Source organism: Oryza glaberrima, chromosome 3 (assembly GCF_000147395.1).
Source record: "Oryza glaberrima chromosome 3, OglaRS2, whole genome shotgun sequence".
Lineage (NCBI taxonomy): Eukaryota > Viridiplantae > Streptophyta > Magnoliopsida > Poales > Poaceae > Oryza > Oryza glaberrima.
Genome location: NC_068328.1, coordinates 11,772,425 through 11,794,123, shown reverse-complemented (window position 1 = coordinate 11,794,123; position 21,699 = coordinate 11,772,425). Strand labels below are relative to the sequence as shown.

General features: G+C 43.5%; 2 protein-coding genes, 1 long non-coding RNA gene and 1 pseudogene across 4 annotated transcripts; 2 read left to right on the top strand and 2 right to left on the bottom strand.

Moving 5' to 3' along the window:
• Positions 1–292: 292 nt before the first annotated feature.
• Positions 293–1,563, bottom strand: LOC127765398 (E3 ubiquitin ligase PQT3-like; annotated as a pseudogene).
• Positions 1,564–4,282: 2,719 nt separating this feature from the next.
• Positions 4,283–9,237, top strand: LOC127767838 (uncharacterized). Its single transcript, XM_052293294.1, has 6 exons — positions 4,283–4,680; positions 5,707–6,640; positions 7,043–7,138; positions 7,594–7,730; positions 8,022–8,194; positions 8,912–9,237. The coding sequence occupies exons 1-5, from the start codon at positions 4,466–4,468 to the stop codon at positions 8,146–8,148; spliced, it is 1,509 nt and encodes a 502-aa protein (XP_052149254.1). The 5' UTR covers positions 4,283–4,465; the 3' UTR covers positions 8,149–8,194; positions 8,912–9,237.
• A 328-nt stretch (positions 9,238–9,565) lies between these two features.
• On the bottom strand, positions 9,566–16,595 carry LOC127767837 (phospholipid-transporting ATPase 1-like). Its single transcript, XM_052293293.1, has 9 exons — positions 16,030–16,595; positions 13,802–15,707; positions 13,200–13,530; positions 12,206–13,061; positions 11,890–12,013; positions 11,057–11,276; positions 10,516–10,974; positions 10,139–10,428; positions 9,566–9,962 (listed from the first exon to the last, which is right to left on the bottom strand). Exons 2-8 carry the CDS (start codon positions 15,552–15,554, stop codon positions 10,227–10,229), a joined length of 3,945 nt encoding a protein of 1,314 aa, XP_052149253.1. The 5' UTR covers positions 15,555–15,707; positions 16,030–16,595; the 3' UTR covers positions 9,566–9,962; positions 10,139–10,226.
• Positions 16,596–20,038: 3,443 nt separating this feature from the next.
• On the top strand, positions 20,039–21,411 carry LOC127768359 (uncharacterized). Of its 2 annotated transcripts, none has more exons than XR_008016576.1 (2): positions 20,039–20,298; positions 20,919–21,411. It is a non-coding gene; the product is annotated as an uncharacterized LOC127768359 (long non-coding RNA). The 2 variants fall into 2 exon arrangements; XR_008016577.1 differs by having other exon boundaries at positions 20,895–21,411.
• Positions 21,412–21,699: the final 288 nt, after the last annotated feature.

Below are 21,699 nucleotides of genomic sequence, written 5' to 3'. Positions count from 1 at the left end.
GTTCGGTGCTTCTGGCCTTCTGCCTACTTTTTTGCCGACACGTGCAGCGGTGCAGGGGACGCGTCGTCTTTGCGCGGTAGGGTTATTTTTCTAAACAAGAATCATCCAAATCAAGGCAAAAGAATCACACAAGTTCATAGCATTTACACATACAACTATACAAGAATCATACATGTTTTGACTCGCTACTTGTCTTCCGAATCATCGGAGAACACAAAAAGGAGAGAAGAAAATATCTCCAAGCTAGCGTTGAGCAGCAGCCAGCAGGCAACAATTGGCCGGTGACGTGCGATCATCGCAGGCGCGTCCTCTTCGTGTCACGGCGATCCTCGCCGCCGTAGTAGCCGTAAGCAGCGCCGCCACAGCCGTAAGGCGCGCCGCTGTAGTACATGTAAGGATCGGCTCCGAATGGCACGCCGACGGCGAAGAAGGGGTCGACGTAGCCTGGCGCCGGGCCGAACGGGAAGCCGTAGCTGCCGTGGCGATCGCTGTCGACGGCGAGGGCACCGGATTCTGCGGAGCGGTCGCCCGCCACCACCATCTCCCGCGCCTTTCTTGGTCCGAGGACACCCGATGAGATCGTGGCGCTCTTCTTGGAAGACACGTTGCTGCGGCTCGCCTGCGAAGCGGCCGGGCTCTGCGGCGCCGCCGGCTGTGGCGCGTTGCTGCCGGCGGAGCTCCTCGTCTTGTCGGTTCCACTTGAGGCGCTTGCTGCGGCGCCGGTGGTGGTGGCGAGCAGGTTGGCGATGGTGGTGCGGAGCGTCGTGTTGGGGATCAGGTCGCCGGCGCGCGCCTGCGCCCCGCACGCGCACTTGGACTTGGCGGCGATGTGGTCCCGCATGCACCTGTCGCAGAAGCTGTCGAAGCACACTTGCTCGCCAGCACCGCGTCGGCCATCACGTTCCGGCAGATCTTGCAGTAGAGCTCCGACGGGATGACGCCGCCAGATTCCCCGGACTCGGCCGGCGGCGGTGAGGACGCTGGAGTAGGGGCCACCCTCCGGATGTCGAATCTTGGATCGCCGTTGGTGGGGCAGTGCTGGATGAAGTGTCCCGCGACGCGGCACCGGTGGCACACGTACCCGGCCGGCGGCGCCCTGCCCGCGTGCGCGCCGCGGTGACCGTAACAATGGCCTCCTTGTGACGTCGGGGCGTCCCACTTGAGCTGTGCGGCGTCGATCACGGCGCTGATAGCTTTCTCCTCGTCGTCGACTTCAGCTCCCGTCGACGTCGCGCCAGAGTCCGACGAAGAACCACCGCCCTGCGACATTGGCTTCTTTGTTGTCAACTCGACGATCGTCTCTGCAGGTGGGCCCGCGACTCGGCGCCGCACGACGACCGTGCAGCCGCTCGGGATCAGCTCGGCCTCGTCCGCGTACTCCTCGCCGGTCTTGTCGCTGTACAGCGCGACGCTCTCCCTGGGGCCGCGGCCGCGCGAACGTCCATGGCCGTGGCGCGCGGTGGCCATGATGAGGCGCTTGAGCTCCGCGACGGAGACGGAGGGCTCTGGCACGGGCACGGAGAAGGTGTCCACCCCGCTCCTGTACCTGTAGAACACCGCCATGGATCGTTCCTCGAGCTGGATCGTCGGAGAACGGAGGAGGAAAGGAATGGACGAATGGTGCAGCAGCGACTGTGAGATCGAACGAGGCGGGGACGGATGGCGCGCCTTATATCGGCCGTCGAGGGTTCGGAACGAAACCGAGTCGGATCGGGAGTCGACTCCGAGTCGGAATAGGGGCCGCGTTTATTTACGTGCTCCTTCAGTTCCGATGCCTAAAACGCTTTTCAGTTCGATGCTTCGCTGAGCTGCATTTGGGCTGGTTCTTAACAGGCCATGGCCTATCCTGATGCTTTGCCCTGGCTAACGGCCCAAGTGGCCAGCACTGCGGATTCGGTAACTGGATGTGGGCTTATCGGACATCCGTTAATTACACGCGATAGATTATCAGATTGGCGATTTCTCCTTTATTTGAGTTTGGATTTATAAATAATAAAAAATGCATTTATTTTTTAATAGTGAAGTTCGTTCATGTCTTTACTTAAGATACAATCAATTATTACAGAGTTTGCTTATAACAAACACCTGTGAATCACAAAATTATAGCTTAACTAAAAATACATGAAAGACCTAAATGAATAATAAGATTTAAAAAGTATAATTAGATTAGTTTGTTGCATCTATTTCAATAATGTACCACTAAAATAATAATCAATCGTAAATACTAGTACCTATAAATTGATTTTCGCAAACGGATCCACTGAAGTACCACCTAAGAAAAGGATTTTTTTTTCAGAAAAAGAAAAAATATCCAATTTTTCACGTTTTGAAGACCGAGATTCGAATCCGCATCCGGAGCAAACACATGCAAATCCACATCATTTTTTCATTATACTTTAGCATCCAACATCAACACATGCAAATGAAACAATGGTAGATAGACGCATGTTGGTCGTCGTCGTCGCAACGTTGTTGCTAGATCTAGAGCCGTAGCGAACAAACTAATGCTGTTGCACCAGGAGAGAGGAGTGGTCATGCTATCACCCTTTTCTGCTGCCGTGCGCCTCGCCGCTGCCGGACTTCCACCCCGCCCCTCCTCTTCGTCGTCCTTGCTGCCCTTATCATTGAACCACCCTATCCCTTGCGTAGCCACAGCCTTTTGAGGCCCACCACTGGTCCCCTTTGCCACTATCATCATCGAGACCCGCGGCTGTCGTTGTTCGCTCAGGGACTTGAGAGATGAGAGGTGATGAAAAAGCTAGGAGAGATGAGAGATGAGAGATGAAGGAGAGGTGACGGAGGAGATGAGGAATAAAGAAATATCGAGAATTTGAGAAATTTAAGGCGTTTCTTTAGTTTCTTCTCGGCTGGCATGATCCACACGTCCTATTTAAGGCCCCCATGGTGATTTCAAATCATCTAGTCAGAACTAGTCATAAGGCCACCGGCTAATCGACTAATCACCATAGGTTAGAGGTATTGAGAATAATGTACATATGTTTAATGTTTACAAGTAACAACTTTCACAATTGATAATTCACACTAGACTTAAGCTCTTAAAGTTAAATCATTTATTTGTCTTAATTGCAGTAAGTCCTTCATCCCCCTCCTCCTCTTTCTCTCTTGATTGGATGTCCGGTTATGGTTAGATGAGGGCTGCATGCCTTCATGGACTGAGCGGGGCTAAAGGCTTGCCACTGAAGTGTAAAGCCCAACACATATTTTTAGCCCTAACAAACTAGTCGCCCACAACTAATTTGGTTGACTAATCATGACTAGTTACGATTAGTCGGATGATAAGTTTTCTGATCGAAATAAGTGCTTTGAAATTCCTGATTGAGGTTAGGGTAATGATAAAGACGACTAATCGGACAACTTGAAAACACCGCCCCCACAATTAACGCAATCGATGTTATTAACGCTCCGTCTAGATCTTTATACTCAGAGTCTAAAGAGACCCACGTAATATTTTTATAGACAGACCTCTCAAAATCCCGTCTATAAAAATCGATTTTGTTAAGTAAGGCTAAATCTATAAAAGCATCCTGCTATTTTTACTAGCGGATTTTTTTTTGCATCCGTCTTGTTAGAGTTTGCGTCGAATATGTGTACGTAGTCGGTTACAGTTTAGGATTTGGAGTTGTAATAGATTTTAGGACTAGAGTATGAGTCGGACTCTATCATATGATCTCTCATAAATAGAGGGGCATGCCTGTTGTAATCGCATGGCGACTTAGCATAGCAAGAGGGAGCGGCTGCCGTGAGTCGTTGTAACTCTAATACGCTATAATATGTTGGATCGGGGAGGAGCGCCCGTAATCAGTGTCCCGGAGATGTAGGCCCCGGCTAAACTCCGTTATCAAATATCGTGCATCGGTGTCGTCATCGTGTTTAGATCTCCTATGGTGTTTCTTCCGCGTTTGGTTTCCGATGTGATTTCAGAGCCGGTTCTATAACACGTTATGAAAATTTGTTCTTTTATTGGTTGTCAAAGAAAAAAAATAGGGGTAGGGTGTGCATGTGTGCGTTCATAGGGGTGAGTGTGCACACGTTGTGAGCGCCTACGTTTGTACTGTGTTTCTCAAAAAAAAAAAAAGAAAAAAATATTTTTGTTGACCCCTTGTCCAATCTACCGTTCATCACAGAACTCCTCACCAGTCACCGCTCTCACGAGTCACGGCCTCACCGTTTGACGGATCAGTAAGCCCACCGCTAACCACTCTCGCCTCCTCCCCCGTCTGTACTGACTACTGAGATGGACGAAGCGAGCAAGTGAAAGAGAGAGATTCCTGGCTTCCTGCCTCACGCGCACGCACACCAACCTCAAACCATCGGCTCTCTCCACCCCCCGCACTTCTCCCACCGCCACCGAGGCACGGCTCTCGAACCTTCTCTCCCTCCCTCCCCTCCCCTCCCCGCGACGAGACGAGACCGGCGGCTGCGGCCGGAGTCACGAGCCTTCCCTATGCAGCGGCGGGGGGGCCTCGCCGCGCCTGCGCCAGCGCCAGCGCTCGCGCTCGCGGTCCTCATCGCCCTCACGGCGCGCGGCGCGGACGCGTCCGTCCACGAGTACTCGGGCGGGGGGTTCGCGCCGCGGGCCAACTCCTTCTTCTTCCACGGCGGCAGCGAGGGGCTGTACGCCTCCGACCCCACCTCCAACTCCTCCGCCTCCTTCATCAGGTGCGCGTTCGGCGCTGAATTTTCCCCGTCTCTCCTCGCGCGCTAGGGTTTTTGCCGGGGGGGATCAGATGGTCCTGATCCTGATCGGGCGCGTTTCACTTGGGGTTTCGGCTTCCCGGGGGGTTTGGATCAGATGCGCTGGTCAAATGTCGCACCTGTAAATCTCGATCGGAGATTTTTTAGAAATTTATGCGTACATGGATTGATCCATTGAGATGATCTGAAGTAGCTAGTACTAAAAATTGATTCTTTTCTTCGTTCAGTTCATGTGATCCGATATCTATTACTGTATTCGACCAGCTAACTTAATTTTGTTTTATTATTCGTACTGCCATGTGATTAGGTTGCTATTCAGGGATTTTTTTTTTATTATTCGGTTTTACTGCCATTTGATTACGCTGCTATTCAGGGAGTGCTAGCACCTTTTTGTTTCTATAATAAGCATTTTTGTTGGGTATGAAATGTGTTCGTTATTTACCACCACGACAAGGTGATCTGCAAACCCACCATGTCAAATATTGGAGCAGTAGCATGTAATTAACACACATGGCACAAACGACATGGCAGTAGCATTACTACACGATTACTTCTAAAATAACTACATATTAGAACCGGCCAATTTTGGAGTATCCATTTGATCAAGCATTTTTTCCATGATCATTTGTATTAAATGCATGGGTAAGCACAGACATACTCCCTCCATCCCAAATTGATCATCTTATAAGGTTTGTGCACCAAGACCAATGATAATTTAAACCGCATCGATCAAGATGTCATGCACAATATGCACACATTCTCCCACAATGCATGCATCGATTAAAACACAATGCACAATTAAACCCTTTTAGCATGCACACATTATCCCGTGTTGTATTAATTATATTCCGATGAAATCCGTGTCCATACGGTTACATGATGATCAATTTGAGAAATTTTAGCTTTCATTATATGATGATCAATTTGGGAAGGAGGGAGTACTATGGAAAGAAGAATGCCATGGTCTTATTTCGCTGGTATCTTTTTCAGGTTTGACTCTGTCACATTTCGACGGACCCAGGAGTCAGCAGGTAGGCATGAGGCTATGCAGCAAAAGACAGGGTTAGTTGAGGCTATTATTGTTGAGATCCAGGACAGAAGCAAGATTGGTGGTTCTTACTTGCATTCTGATGCAATATGCTGCACTCCTGAGCTCGATAAAGAGAAGTCCTGCAAAGTTGGTGAAGTAATTATACAGCCAAATCCTGATAATCCTGACTGGCCAAAAAGGGTTCAGACATTTTTTAGTGGTAGAGATGAAGAAGCTAGCATGGTCACACAAGTTGTATCTATAAACAAAACAGGGATGTACTACCTCTATTTTATGTTCTGTGATCCACAGCTCAAGGGATTGAAGATTACAGGCAGGACTGTTTGGCGAAACCCACAAGGTTATCTCCCTGGTAAAATGGCTCCAATGATGACATTTTATGGTTTCATGTCGCTTGCATATCTTGTACTTGGACTTCTGTGGTTTCTTCAGTTTGTGCGATGCTGGAAGGATATTTTGCAGCTGCACTACCATATAACAGCTGTTATTGCTCTTGGCATGTGCGAGATGGCTTTCTGGTACTTTGAGTATGCTAACTTCAATTCGACTGGAAACAGACCTATGGCTATAACCTTGTGGGCAGTTACATTTACTGCTGTGAAGAAGACCATATCTCGCCTTCTTTTATTAGTGGTTTCTATGGGATATGGTGTTGTTAGACCCACATTGGGTGGGGTTACATCTAAAGTAGGTGCTCTTGGTGTCGTCTATTTTATTGCTTCGGAAGGTCTTGAACTTGTTGAAAATCTTGGAAACATCAATGACTTCTCTGGGAAAACAAGGTTATTTCTGGTGCTACCTGTTGCCATACTTGATGCTACCTTCATTATCTGGATATTTTCATCACTCTCTCGAACTTTGGAGAAGCTCCAGGTAGCAACTTCACGGCCTTGCTAATTCAAGTAAACAATTTAATTCTGTTTTATGTGTGCTTGGATATATCCTCCTTGCTGTTATTATAATTATTGTTTGCCCACACCACATTGCTTTTAATATCACAAAGAAAACCCCAATCTTTCTGAAAGGAATTACAAAGCCTTTCTCCAGTAAATCTGTACCTTGTTGTTCTTTGTTCAATTTCCCATTCAATACTTCATCATAGCCTTGCCTTTCTTGTTTCAGCAATTAATATTTATGATTACATGTCCAATGAATTTGATTATTTTGTTTTGTAATATATGTGCTATAAAAATGACTTCCAGTTGATTTATGTTTATTTTGTCGACATCTTTCTGTAATATCCCCTGTACTGATTCGGCTCTAATTACATTCCAGCTGCGGAGAAGTATGGCAAAACTTGAATTGTATCGGAAGTTTACAAATTCTCTAGCTTTGTCAGTTCTTATCTCTATTGCTTGGATTGGCTATGAGGTATGAACTTGTCAATTCTATAGTCCTATTTGAGATGGTAGCAAATGTTGAATTAATCAACACTCAGGGATCCTTTTCTTGCTGTTATATATGATGCACATATTTAGATTATGATGTGACCATTTAATAACAACTTCCTCATTGCTTCTGATAATGGTTGATGAATATAAAGAGTCAACGCTCAGATCCTTCTCCCATCTTCCTATTTGACGAACATTAATATTGAGATTAGAATGTGACTGTACTACCTCGCACATTTTATTCCCATATGTGGACTTGTGGAGGTGGATTTTATTACAAAAAATGATAGGATACATCAATATGTGATATATCACTCCACAAACGTAGAAGTTCAAATTTTACTGATACAAGTACTTTTTTTCTAGAGTTGCTTGATGAATCATCTCGAGCCATGCTTTAACAGCATGACCTGACTTCTTTTTGTCTTGAATCAGCTATACTTCAATGCAACTGATCCATTGAGTGAGCTATGGCGAAGGGCTTGGATCATCCCTGCGTTTTGGAATGTTCTCTCCTATGTCCTCCTTGCCATCATATGCATCCTTTGGTCTCCGTCTCGCAATCCAACAGGGTACTGAACCTGCAATGAAGTTTACTTTCTCAGTTGACAAGTAGAATTATTTGTTTGAGTTATCTTTTTGTATAAGTAGTAGATAGGTTATTTCACTTTGAACACACTAGACCCCTAGGAAGTCATAAGGGTTATACATCTTGAGTTTGCTATAGACTATAGACAAATGCCTTGTTTTTTCTTTAAAGCATTGGACTTGGGTGTTGGACCCTGTGTTTTAAGAAATACAGGACATTTTCTGTCACTATGTACAAAATTTTATGTCATTTATGCTGTCTGTGCTGTGTACAGGTTTGCGTATTCGGAGGATACAGCTGACGAGGCTGATGAGGAAGGTCTCTCTCTTGTAGGCAGTGCTGTGAAAGGAACTGGAGACATAGTGAACATGCATGTGTTTCCAGAGGATAAACGTGCATGACAAGTTGTTATCTTTAGTGCAGCTGTACTCCTGGCTGAGTGCTATGGTAAGTTCAAGTTGCCCTTTTGTCCTCCAATAACACACATTTGAAATGCGTGTATGGGAGGCAAACCATCTCGTGTATGGGAGGCAAACCATCTTTCCAATACCGTCTAGATAATTTTTTTGTACATAGAATATTTAGGATTAGTGGACTCTAGTGGGGATTCGTGCAATGGATATGTATGTGCCTATTCTATGTTTTAATGCCGTTTCTATTATCACTATGTTCCTTGCTGAGTGAGATCAATGCTCCAGGTCAATTCTGGCCTTGCAATCTCCTGTTTATATATTATATTTGTTTACAATGCTTAGCACTACTCTGCATGTATGTGCGGCTGTGTTTTTATGCCATATGATAACATCTTTAGTGATCAACCTTGTTAAGCGATCCTATAGCAGCTACGTAACATCTTTATTTTTATTCATTAAGTGAATGCAACCCTGTCTGGCTCACAGCTTTAATGTTGCAAATATTTTTCTGTCCATGGAAGTCGTTGAGACAAAACTGGAACACAATTCAATTATTATGATCTGTTAACCATAACTAGAACAGTAAACTGAATTGCCTTCAGCTTTGTTCTTCTTTTTCCTTGGTAGTTTAAACTTTTTGCGAGATTTTCACATGATATGATATCTGTTATTGCCCTCCTAGTTTGTCTAAATCAATTTGACAATATTGCAAGTATTATCATGCTAACTTTTGTCTTGTTCTTGATTGCAGTGAAGTACCGTTTCCCTCTGCATTCATGGCAAGCTTACGACTTCTGAAGCTTGCGTGCAGTCCCAGTGTACAGGTCGTGACTTTGTATGGAAGGATTTGACTTCTATAGAATTTTACTCAATCCGTTGATGACTATCCAATACAAAAATGTGCGGGAAATAAACAATCACTTGGAGAGCGTGCTGGGGTTACTTGCTGTAATTCCTGCGCATGGTGTGGCGTGTGTAGTAGACTCGTAGGTCTTGTTTGGTAGAAGCGCACATTGTTAAACACATTGACTGCATCCCCACGTAACGTTGGTATGATGACCTCGTGCCAGTTGCTTATGCATTGCTCGCACGTATGAGATATGGAATGATTTAATTCTGGGTGTTTTATTCAAGGTTCACCAAACCGTTTTGAGTGAGAGTTTGCCATCACCCCATGGTTTGGCGGTAACTGAATGTTTATCACAAGGTATACCGTGATTTTAATAACTGAAGGTTAATGCATCACTGAGAAGATCACAGTATGCGTTAACCATGATAATGCTTATACATATATTTTCATCATTTTCTACGTTGGTTTGGTATTATGTTTTGCAAGTGTTAAAACTCTTACACATTGCGTCTAAAAAAGTAAAGAAGAAATTTACAATTAAACAGCTCGCCGGTCAAAGTTCAAATGGCTCACTGGTGTCAAATTTAGCAAGAGTATGAGTATAGGTCACGAAAGGAGATCAATCTTGTGACCGTGTAAAGCGTAAAATTCCATTTGGGCACACCACTAAGTCTCCATCTAAAACCTTGACGAGGAGGGAAGAAAAGGAAAAATGGTTAACATATAATCAAGTAATACAAAAGATTGGCAAAAAGAATTTTGTATCTATGTACCTATTTATTTCCTAACCACAAAATCTACCTTAAAATACAGAGTGTATGTATCCCTTTCCCATATCTGTACATTTGTCATTTCTTGATTACTTGGCCCCCGAAGGACGACGCTGTCTGGTGCCTACCCGTACAGTCAGTACCTTTTTCCACAGCCGCCTCATCTCATCTTTCAGCCTCTTCTGCAACCAGAATTCGTATATCTTACTTCTGTGCTCATTGGACCATAGATAAAGGAGAAACAGGCACAACTGACAGGTCAGCACTACTGCACTTCTCGAGACTAAATAATACATGACTAGGTGACACTTGCCCTAAATCTAATGATGCACCGTGTAAATTGATGAACAGAACTTACCAAAAAAATGGGCAAAAATCAGCTCAACAATTGAATTAACATAACCCGCAAACTGGGATCACAGAGCAACTGCGCCGAACCATTGTTGTCAGCTGATATCACTTGCAGGCCTTGAACCCAACTGCCGGGGTAGCTTTTTTAATAACTCAGCTTCTCTTGCTATTTGAATATCAGATGGCCAAAAGGTCTGATAGATTACTTTGCAAAGAAACCGAGGAAGCAAGCCTAGGACTATTATAAGGCACACACTGAGCCAATAAGTTCTTGAAGCAGCCATATTGTATATTGTCCTGCCAGTAATAAGATGATAGACTTCAAATGTTGTCATTTAAAAAATATATATACGATGGTTTGAGGGAGGCACTGGGAAAACTTACCCATAGTTAGGGAATATTGGAATAGAATCTATTAACACCATGCACAAAAATGTTGCAGCTATAGAGCCCCATACAGCAAGATGGGTTATAAGCACCCAACGTTGGATGTCCATGGCCAGATGAATATTGACAAGTATAACCACAGCAATCGTCCACAAGCTTCCCATACTCCATATGTCCATTGTACTGATATTGTATGTGAAGAAGGGAACATAGAAAAGGACAAGGCTTTGCCACAAGGTATCTAGCATTGTGATCCAGAAGAGCGTCAAGTTGTAGCCCTCATTCTGAAGCCCTGTTTCATATAGTCTCGGATAATGAAGTAGAGTATTATGACTCAAGTCCTTGTCCAGAATGCCAACTACCACTGTGGGAATTGACGTATAGATAAGGGAATAGAAAACACTACTCCAATCTGTTAATGCAAGAGTTGCAGAATATGCTGTATGCAAGATATACCTGCAAAAATCACATAGTAATATTTTTGTTAGCTTCAATTGAAATTACAAATACAATAATGAGCAGGGGGTAGAATGTGTACCAGAACAACATTAGCACAAAAACAGCATTTCGGTAAAAATTGTAGAGGATCATGTATGCAATACGCTGATAATTCCAGTGTCCATGTACAAGAAGTAATCTCTTCAGAAAGCGGAACTGTCCCATGGCAAAATCTGATGCCATCACTGCTTGACGACCTTCTTGACCACATATTCCAACACCAACATCTGCCATCTGTATCATTGAAACATCATTTGCCCCTGCAAAAGTGAAACATGTTCACAAAACAGAAGGGTGTCAATTCTTTGTTGAACATGGTGAGTAATCAATTAAGGTCAAATAGTAGGGAAAAAATGCTGGCCACAAAAAGGCGACGAAAGATAAGATGGAAACATTGATTTACAGGGAAACTGAAATTGGTTTCATTCTAGAGAAAGATATAATTTGATCCCCTGTGCCACTGAAAGCATTTACCCTTGCTGATCATCAGGTTCAATAGATAAGACTATTGTTTTTGCTGAATTGGACTCCTATGAAAATGCAACACATCAACAGATGGCCAGGATATAATACCACAAAGCATCCAATACATAAAAAAGTTTAGGCACAAAAGGTAGGTCCAATCATATATCAATGATAATTCAAGTGTCAGGCATCTGATGATGCAATTTAAAATGTTTTAACATTAATTGGTAATGCGGTTCAACTTAGCTAGAAACTGAAAAGGAACCTATCACCTGCAAAGTTCCACATCTAGTTCAAAGTAACATGCAATTACAAACAGGACAACAATGACAAATGAGTATGTCAACAAAAATATGAGATGTCAAATACCAGCATCACAAAACTAAAATCAGACGAAAATAATCTCACCATCACCAATTGCCAGGGTCATGTCACTTGTTCTGCTTTTAATCAAATCAACAATTCCAGCCTTTTGTAGTGGAGCAACACGGCAGCAGATAACAACTTTACAGGAAGTCGCCAGATCAAACAACTGCCATAAAAAGTCATGAAATAAATGATTAATTGAAGTAGGAGGGTATGCACGTAGTTACATATGATTGTGTGTACCCAATGTATGTGCAGTAAAGAACTGGCTATTAGGTTCACCAAATTGTGGCATTTGATCAACCAATGCAACAAAAAAAACTTTCACAGATTACTGCAAAGAAGATGGAACTCCAACCTCTGATTCAAGATCCTTCTCTAAAATATACACCAGGGAGCTCCCATCAATTACCAATGCTAGATCAGTGTCAGCAAAATTTGCCACTTTCTCAGAGTATTCTGACTTGTCACTTGCAATAACTCCAGTCAGCTCGAAGTTATGTACGCCACTTTCAGACATGTGACCATTAGAGGTCCTCAACTTAGAAACGTCACCATTGTGCGTATGTTCGATATCTTGACAATCCCTCCCAGAATCAGATGACTTTATTCCAAATTTGGCTTTAGCATCAGCTAGAAGGCGCCTGCACTCAAACTCCGAGGATCCATTTATAACAATCAAATGCATATTTTGAGTCAATAGTCTACATGACAGACCGATCGATATAGCAGTTTCTTGCTTATCTCCGGTGAGAACCCAAACCTTGATTCCAGCCTGCCGGAGAGACTCAATGGCCTCAGGAACACCATCCTGCAACTTATCTTCAATTCCAGTTGCACCAAGAAGAGTCAGATTGCACTCAACAAGAGCTGCCGCCTGTCGGAGCTTTGCTGATCTCTCTGTCATGGAGGTGCTGGCTTCTTCATACCTTTCTTGCCACTCACCAAATTCTGAATCAGTCAGGTTCTTTGAACCAATTACTAAGGTTCGTAAACCCTCTGATGAGTAACCTGACAAGTGGTTTTCTGTAGTTTCTCTAATTTTAGCATGCAAAGAATTGTGAAGTTCATCATCATCTTCTCTCCTCAAAATGCTAAGCATTGAAATATCAGCACCCTTAACAAGAACCTTCACAATGTTGTCTGGAAATCGTACAACGACAGACATCCTTTTTCTCACGCTGTCAAATTCATGGAGACCAAGAACATCCAGCCTGTTATGACAGTAAAATTAAATATTAAATAACAGACAGAAATTTCTCAACAGTAAAAAATGCATTTAATAGTAAACTGAAGATGAAATGAATGGTACAGGAAATGTTATCATCGAGAAAAAATTATGCAGTATATACCTTATCCTCTCCCCCTGAACATCAACAACAATGTGGCCAGTTGTCCTTTCCACAAGCGTATATCCATAAGCAGAAGCTGCAGTTACTAAGGCCTGCTCATCAGGTGATTCACCCTGGTAATCAATTCTGCCTATCTCATTTATTTCATTAACCAAATCGAGAGAATTTTCTGTGCTGACTGGAATGACTGTATTGCATGCAGCTAAAGTAAGAAAAAAATCATGGGCAGAAAGTCTTTCCTCTCCAACCAATGGTTGACTCAGAAGTGCTAAGAGTTCTGCATCAACATTGACTCCTGACTTGGACTTACTGCCTTGCTGTCTCGATGACTCTGCAAAGAGACAGAGACTTAAGCATCGATAGGTAAATGATTAAAATCCTATCTGAGGTAAGAGCATAAGTGAGAATAAATAAATGGAAAGAGCTGCATATAAATGTCTACTATTTTCACAGTTTGAAGCGTTCAATTATATGGTATATAGGAACAATGTTTTTTTGTACACACGAATTAAGCATCCATTAATATTCAACCTGAGGAACAATTTGTCCAATATTCATAAACCAAATACACGCTGATATTTGTCCAAAGACAGTGATCTTACCTGTTGTGCTTATTTCATAAGATGAGTCACCAGTGACCTGCAAGGGGCTCCCATAGTTCTTCCCGTAGATGCTGGCTTGATGAAACTCCATCTTGTTTTGTGTCAAGGTACCCGTTTTATCAGAAAATATGTAACGTATTTGACCGAGATCTTCATTGATATTCAAGGACCGGCATTGAAATCTTGAACCTGAACTACTGTCATACATCCGTGTATCTCCAATCATAAAGTATGACTGCCCCACTCTGACTAACTCCATGGTGATGTATAGTGATATCGGTATCATTATCTGAAAGATTATCACAGAACTTAGGAAGGAGAAAAATATCTCCAAAGCAATGCCATAGAACTTGAAATCTTTTCTGTTTTCCCGACCAAAGGTGAAGTACTTCCTCCTGTAGTATGGTAGCGCATCGAGGTTTTTAGAATTTCTGAATAGCCATACCCCCATCCCTGTAGCCACAACTGAACAAGTGATCAAGAGGAATGCTGACAACCAAAGGGTTTCCCTGTTCATGTAACTCTCCAGATTGCTGCTCTTTGAAGGAGATATTGTACTGTTCAACATAGCTTTGGTCTCCTGACCAGCATAGACAACTACCCCGACAATCCATTCTGTGTTTTTGAGCTGGCATCCACGAAGTACAATGTTCGATTGTCCAAGCGGAATCCTATGACTGTTCAACTCCATGGTAGCTGTAAACTCATAGATGTTCCTGTTAGGCTGCTCACATTTGATTAGCCCTGAATACGAGCCATCACTTATCATGGACATAGTTTCCTGGCGAGCATACCTTGTTTTCAGGTTTGACTCGCCATCTAAGTTCATTGTTTGGATATATGCTATACCATTTGGATCACTTGTACCAAGCAGGACCATATCACATGGCATTGTTTCGTTGGAATGAATTTTGACAACCTCCCCTGCGCAAATGTTTTTCCATGTCTTCAACCGAAAATCACCAGATTGGAGAACAAGAGCTTCTCTGTTGTTTTCATTCCTGTCAGATCTGTGACGCCGCCAGTCTTCATAGCCATCTTTAATAGCAGTCACAAACAGCACAAAAAGTAGTGGGAACAGTGAAGCAGTCCTTCCAAACACAGCTAAAGGAGGGAGCTGGTTAAGAGCAGCAATAACTAGGAAATATACATAAGCCAGCCGGTGGAACTGGATGAAGAGGTTCTTAGGAAGGAAAGTGATAAGGGTATACTTGCTTGTCCGAATCTCATTACCCGTAAATTCATACCGATCGTTTGTCCTGTTGGGGTCATTAATGTAAATTAACCTTGGGTCATGCTCAGATGAAAATGGGTCTTCGAACTGCGAGCTCTTGTTCCTAACCCTCTGGGGGCGATTTGGCTTCTCCTGAGGCTGAGAGGAAGACACCACTCCGATCTCTAGGGATGATGGAGAATGCTGCATCTCCATTGCACCACCCCAAGAAACCTTCCGCTGCCTCTCCTTCTGAGAGCATTCCACCGAGAGACGATGGAAAAAGTTCGAATCGGCAGACTGAAATCGTTCAGCCCCCCTGTTCACATCAGACTCTGAACAAACCCTTGACACAGCCTCCTCTTCATCCACATGGTTCACAGAAGCCGTGTCGCAATCCTCGTACAGTGACGAAGAGAAGGAATCAGTCTGGCAGAGGCATCCTAATGAACCCACCGATAATCGAGCAGGAGCCTGGCGCTTGGAAGGTGAATCGGAAGTTCCAGATGATGACAGGAGCAAGGGTTCACCGGTACTCATATATAATTGCCGTGACCCAACCCATTCACCATCTCAAGAAGCAGAGAGGAAGTTCAGCAGCGAGATATACGATGCCACCAGAACGGCCGTACCCATCTCATTCTTGCACGATTCAGCGCCATGCCCACCTCCACAACTGCAGATTTCTTCAAGCTATTGAAAGAAAACAGATAGTCCAGCTTTAATTTCCACAGCTCATGTGGCATATGTTACTGTAAAAGATCAAAAAGCTGAAAATCTCCGGGGGTCACGACTGAACAAACAATTGCTAAAACAACGAACAAAAACAAATAGCTAGTTTGTCTTTAATGCAGTTCAGCTAACTTAAAGTAAAGTGCCCCGATTAGCATCAACTAGTAAGCTTCATGAATACTCCCCAAAAGACATCACCACTTCCACCCTCCAGAACACGTTTATATTCAACTAATCCATCACAAGCGAACAAACTTAAAAATTTCTCAGATAATTTGCTTACCTCTACTATCCCCCACGCAAAATTCAATCCGTAACTCCCAGAGCAGTATCCCAGAAACAATCAGCGCTACGCCAAAAAATACACCCAGAAAAAGAGAAGACACCAGAGCAGAATTTCTCAGATCGCGCCAAACGGAGACACGACCCCCGGGGGACCAGACACAGGAACAGACAGGACACACGCACCACGAGGAGGAAGAAGAAGAAGCCCCTCCGGATCGGGCCAAGGCCAATGCCGAGCTGAGCCAAGCACTCGCCCCCCTCGCGGGCGGCGGCAGAGGATCCGCGCGCGAGTCGCGGATCTGAGATTTACGCCGCGGGCGGGGTCGAGGGAGGCGTCGGATCGGGGCGCGGGGGGGGGGGGGGGGGGGGATCCCTGCGGAGGCGGCGCCCCGCGGCTTTTAGGGTTTCGGGAGGGCGGCGCCGACGAGGGAGGCGGCGGCGGTGGAGGGAGGCGGTGGTGGTGGTGGTCGAGCTGTGTGTGGTGTGGGAAACTCTCTCCTGTTTTTTCGCTTCTGTTTTTTTCTCCGCGTTGGGGTGTGAGATCGGGGGAGGGGTAGAGGAGGAGGTGGTGATGGTGGTACGGTGCGGGGGGGTAGTAGTGGTGGACGGGTGGAGGAGCGCAAATTATTCGCCCATTTTTTTACGTGCTTGGTGTGATTTCTACGTTGTGCAGCTGTTGCAGCTGCAGCTGCCAAAGCCCCGCAACAGCAGCGCACCTTGTATTTTTTGGGTTCCCCGTTTTGCCCCTCGTGCGGTTAGACTCTGTTAAAAACCTTGGCTGCTGCTGGTTTCGGCGGTTAAAAACCTACTTTTGCTAAATACGGACTAACTTTCTGTTAAGCTTGAGAGCTCTTGGTTCTGGCAGTTAAAAATCTGCTACAGTTAAATAACCTTACGTTGCGCATGACGAAAAGTTCCGACGGTTAAAAGCCTCCTACAACTAAATAACCTTATGTTACGCATGACAGTTTCTGATTCTCCTAAACAAAATAACCTTATGTTACGCATGACAATTTCTGGTTCTAGCGGTTAAAAACACCTTGCTGCTAAATAATTTTCGATCCCTACATAGCTACATAGATGTGTTCCTCTATACTGGGTGCAGTTTTTGCAACATATGCACAGCTACAGCCATCATATTTTTATATATGCTGAAATAATGTGTATCAAGTAGGACTAGCATTATTAATGGTTAACATATGGAACTAGAGAAAAAGTTAGGCATGTATATATGAGTGGCTTCAATCTATCACTTGTAGTATGTAGCTAGTGGTTTTCTCTAAAATCAACCTAGTTTAAAAAATTAGTGGCACCAGTCAATTCAAAGTCGGTTACTAGTATCGAGACAAATCGACTAAAAGTAAATTTTAGAAATTTAAAAATCATTTTTTGTTGTTTTCTTACTAGTGCATCTTTCTATGGTAATTGGCTACCAATTAATTTTGGTAACCAATTGGTATTTGACCCCAATAACGAAAACTATGTGAATTTTGTTTGGGATTAGCATAATATACTTACTTAATTTCTCTATGTAGGTATGGTACTATGTGGTATTTCTTACACCTAATAAAATAATTATGTGAGGATTTCTCATACCCATAAGAATGATATAGGAATTTAGTTTTAACTCGTAAAGATTATGACGATATAGTGTATGCCCTTATATAGTTTTTTCTAAATGTTGTAATCTCAACTCATTTGTCTTGTTCTCTTTTTTATAATAAAGTTTAGGACCATGATATACGTGATTATAATTTTACCGAGTACCTCATCCGTCTCAAAAAAAGACCAATCCTACTTACGAACCTAGACACATGTGTGTCTAGTTTCGTACATATATATGTCTAGGTTCGTAGCTAGAAATTTATTTTTTGAACGGAGTAGTATGATGCTGAAGAAGAGATTCAAAAAAAATAGTATTGCAAACAAATTTAACAGGAAATAAAATTCTAAAATGACGAGAAAAGCCGACTTGGCGTACTGCCAGCCGTATGAAATACAGTAACCAGAAAACAAGCCGCTCCTTTTTCTTTCTGGCTAACCTAGTGGCAGGATGGTAAATACACCCGTCGTCTCAGGGCGTGTATCGCACTGACCCTGATTAATGAAAGCCAAGTTGAATCTGTGGGGGCCACCGCCGTCTTCATCCACGACCAAACTCACCTTGAACTAAAAAATGCGGTGCAGGTAAAAGCGACTGGTACCGTACAATACAACAGCCCATATCCATACTCCATACATACAGCCAGCTTGGATCCCAATTCCCAAGTGGACGCATGGCTCGTATGTGGATCTGAAATTCCGAATATACGTACACCTGGAGTAACTATATGTATGTACATGGAGTATCCCTCTGCCAAAGGATCGAATTGCTAACGTGCACAAATATACAGTGACGCATAAGTATTTACTAGTACTAGTACTTGGCATCCAATTAATTCTGTTTGAGAGAGACAGAGGACAATTTGTTGTTCAGAGATCTGCTTAATCATGCCATTAGGTCAAACTTGCACGGACCAAGCCGCAATTACTGTACCTAGTACTGTACTGGCTACTCCTAGCAATACGATTTCACTTTTCACCGCATTGTGTTGGTGAAGAGATGGAAAATTCATATATGTGCCGGGAGACATACAGCGTGTGAGATAATTAAACAAGTCGCAAGCGGCCGTGCCGTGCGCGCACATCGGCCGACGTGGATCCATCAAACTTTCCCGTGTACTCGTCGCTTTTTTTTTTTTGGGGCTTTGTTAGCGTGATCAGTATGTTCCAGAACGTGGATTCTGCTATGATCCGCGTGTAATGATAGTACAGGGGCAAATACGCCTTTTCTGTGGCCTCTTTGGGGTCACCTCCTCTCCCGTTTCTTCCTTCCCTTGGAGACGAAGCATATAATTGGGTTGCCGTGCAATCTTTAAACATGGCATGCTTGCCATACATGCTGCATCCTGAGCTTCAATATACATTTTCTTTTTCATTTTTTTTCCCCTAAAGTGCTTTCTTGATGTGGAGAGAGTGACGTGTATGTTCGCCGCACTATTGGTGACTTTTGAAAAGGGCTTTCCGTGTGTGCACTGTGCAATAGTATGTCGTAGCTAGATGCATGATAGACTGTGTTTTGTGGCTTTTGTGATTTATGAAAAAGGAAAAAAAAAAAAGAAAGGTTCTCGTACGCAGTTAAACGAAGACCCAATCTAACAATTTCACTCGTTCGACATCGGTTTGTCAAATCTATATCTCTTCCAACTACTATTGTATTGTTGTAATCTTACCTCCCTAGGCAAACTGGTGCTCCTTTTTCTTAGGATTATGATAGGATTTTTGGAGGATTTAATTTTCTCAAGAACTTTTCTTATCGACTCCTTTGATTTGTATGACAAATAAGATAGCGATTATTTTTATAGGATTGCATTTCTACTGAAGAAGATTCTCTAACTTACTTCCCAACTAGCATGGTGGCCCGCGCAGATTACGCGTCTAGTATCATTATATTCTCTCGTATAATAGCATATATATTTTCTCAATATATTATTCAAATATATTAAAATGACAATATAATTTTAAATTTTATACTAACTTTACAAAACTACTAATGTGTAATATTCATATTGTATTTTATATACTCCCTCCGTCCCAAAAAAAAGTCGAATTCTAGAGGAGGGAGTTTGTCCCACAAAAAACTGAGTCCTGCGCACAAAACGAGAAACGTGTAGTCTTAGTGTATACATCGATGGGCCCACGACCTCTCTCTCCTCGCGTTCACACCGCCATCCTTATCCTCTCTCTCGCAAGCGCCATCCCCGGAAAAAAATCTGGTGCAGACCGGATGCAAACAGCAGTCCGTGCAGCCCCGACGCGGATGCATGACGCGTGGATGGGGCGCTCATCCGACGGCCGGCCCACACAAGCGAGTCCGCATCGCACCTCAATCTCAGCTCGGCTCAAGAGCGATCTCAACACACCACAACTCGGCTCGCGCTCGCTCCGATCGGCTCGATCTAGTCCGAGATGCAGTCATCGTTCCCCTCTGCTTGTTTCTTATCCCGTCGCCCCTTTCTCATCCGCTATTGGGCACGTGGAGACGGAATGCGGCGGCGGCTCCCTCGAATAGCTAGGGCAGTGGCGGCGCCCTCCCGTGCCTGGAGCAGGGCAGTGGCGGCGCCCTCCCATGCCTAGAGCAGGGCAGCGACGGTGGAAGGGCCAGGCGGCACCCTCCCGTGCATTGAGAGTTTCATAGTTTGATTGCTCGGTTTTGGTTTTCATTGCGGTAATTAATCATGGTCACTAGATTCTGGTTTGATTGCTCAGTTTTGGTTTTCATGTGATTAGGTAGTAAGCCTAGCATATATCATTGCAGCTTGATAGTGTTAATTAGTACTAGTTTGAGACAATCGGTTTTTGTTTTGCATAAACAAAACAGACATTCTGTATTGGCAACTCGCTCGGTGCCTGGCCGACCAATCATCATATCAGTAAAATTGTTGGACATTTTGCAAAGTGGGGTAGTAGGCTCACATCAAAATTGACTAGGAATAGGTCACCAGAAAACTGGCAAAAATCTGAAACTTGAGTATCACACTGAATAATTTGCATAGTGGAGGAGTAAGATATGTTGCATGTTGTATATTCAGCTGTGATACTTCCACTGAAAATAGTTGAAACAACTAGAGAAACATAAGGCTTTGGCTTCCCCCTGACAAATCTGAACTGAACCACCTGGTGGCTTCTCTTTTTCTGTCACTACAAGACAGCCAAATCTGAACTGAACCACATTTGGTTTCTCTCTTTTTTTCTTTTATATGCACTACATGACAACACAATCAGTTGCAAAAATCAGATATTTGTTCTTGGCACACTTGGCAGCTGGCAACTTCCGCTTTTGTGCAGGAGGCCAATGCAGAATTGCAGGTGAGATATATGGGGTGTGGCATGAATAGCAATTGAAGATTGGAAGAGCATGAACGAGAGGATGCTGAAGAAGTGGCATAGAACAATTAATGACAAGATAATGAATGTAGCCTTTCTTTGTAATTCCTACTATGTAGTATATACACTATTAGGAGTTTGTAAAGATTCAGAACACCTTGTATCCTGAGAACTAGTTTTGCCAGATGTCAAGTTATCCTGAGAACTATTGTAACCTTGTGCAAAATACAAAAGAGGAAAATTGATTGCCTAAAAGGATGGTAAATGCAGCAGGCAGAAGTGGATGGTGCTAAAAGGATTGTAGTTTGATGAATGTAGCCTTCGCTGTTAATCCATACAATGTAGTCTGTACACTCTTAGGAGTATGCAAGGATTGTAGTCCAGATGCTGTAAGTTTGGACCGCATTTTTGGTCAAATTGCAAGGAAACTCAGATCGCTATGTAATCTGTACAATCTATTTCTTTTATTTGAAATACATATGGCATGTTGGATATTCTGAAATCTGCAATGTGATTGATGCCTTGAAAATTTTGATTATTCATCTGATTCCTTTCAAAAATAAAATATGAAATATTGTGTGATCTGAAATCCTGAAGTTCAAATCTAGAATGTGATGTCTAGAAGCTGGTTTTTCAGAAACAATGTAGATAATTCTTATCTCATACATAGCTACCAAATTTATGGATAGAACTGATAACGTCAATGATAGTTTAGTGTAACACAATGCAAAATGAAAATAAA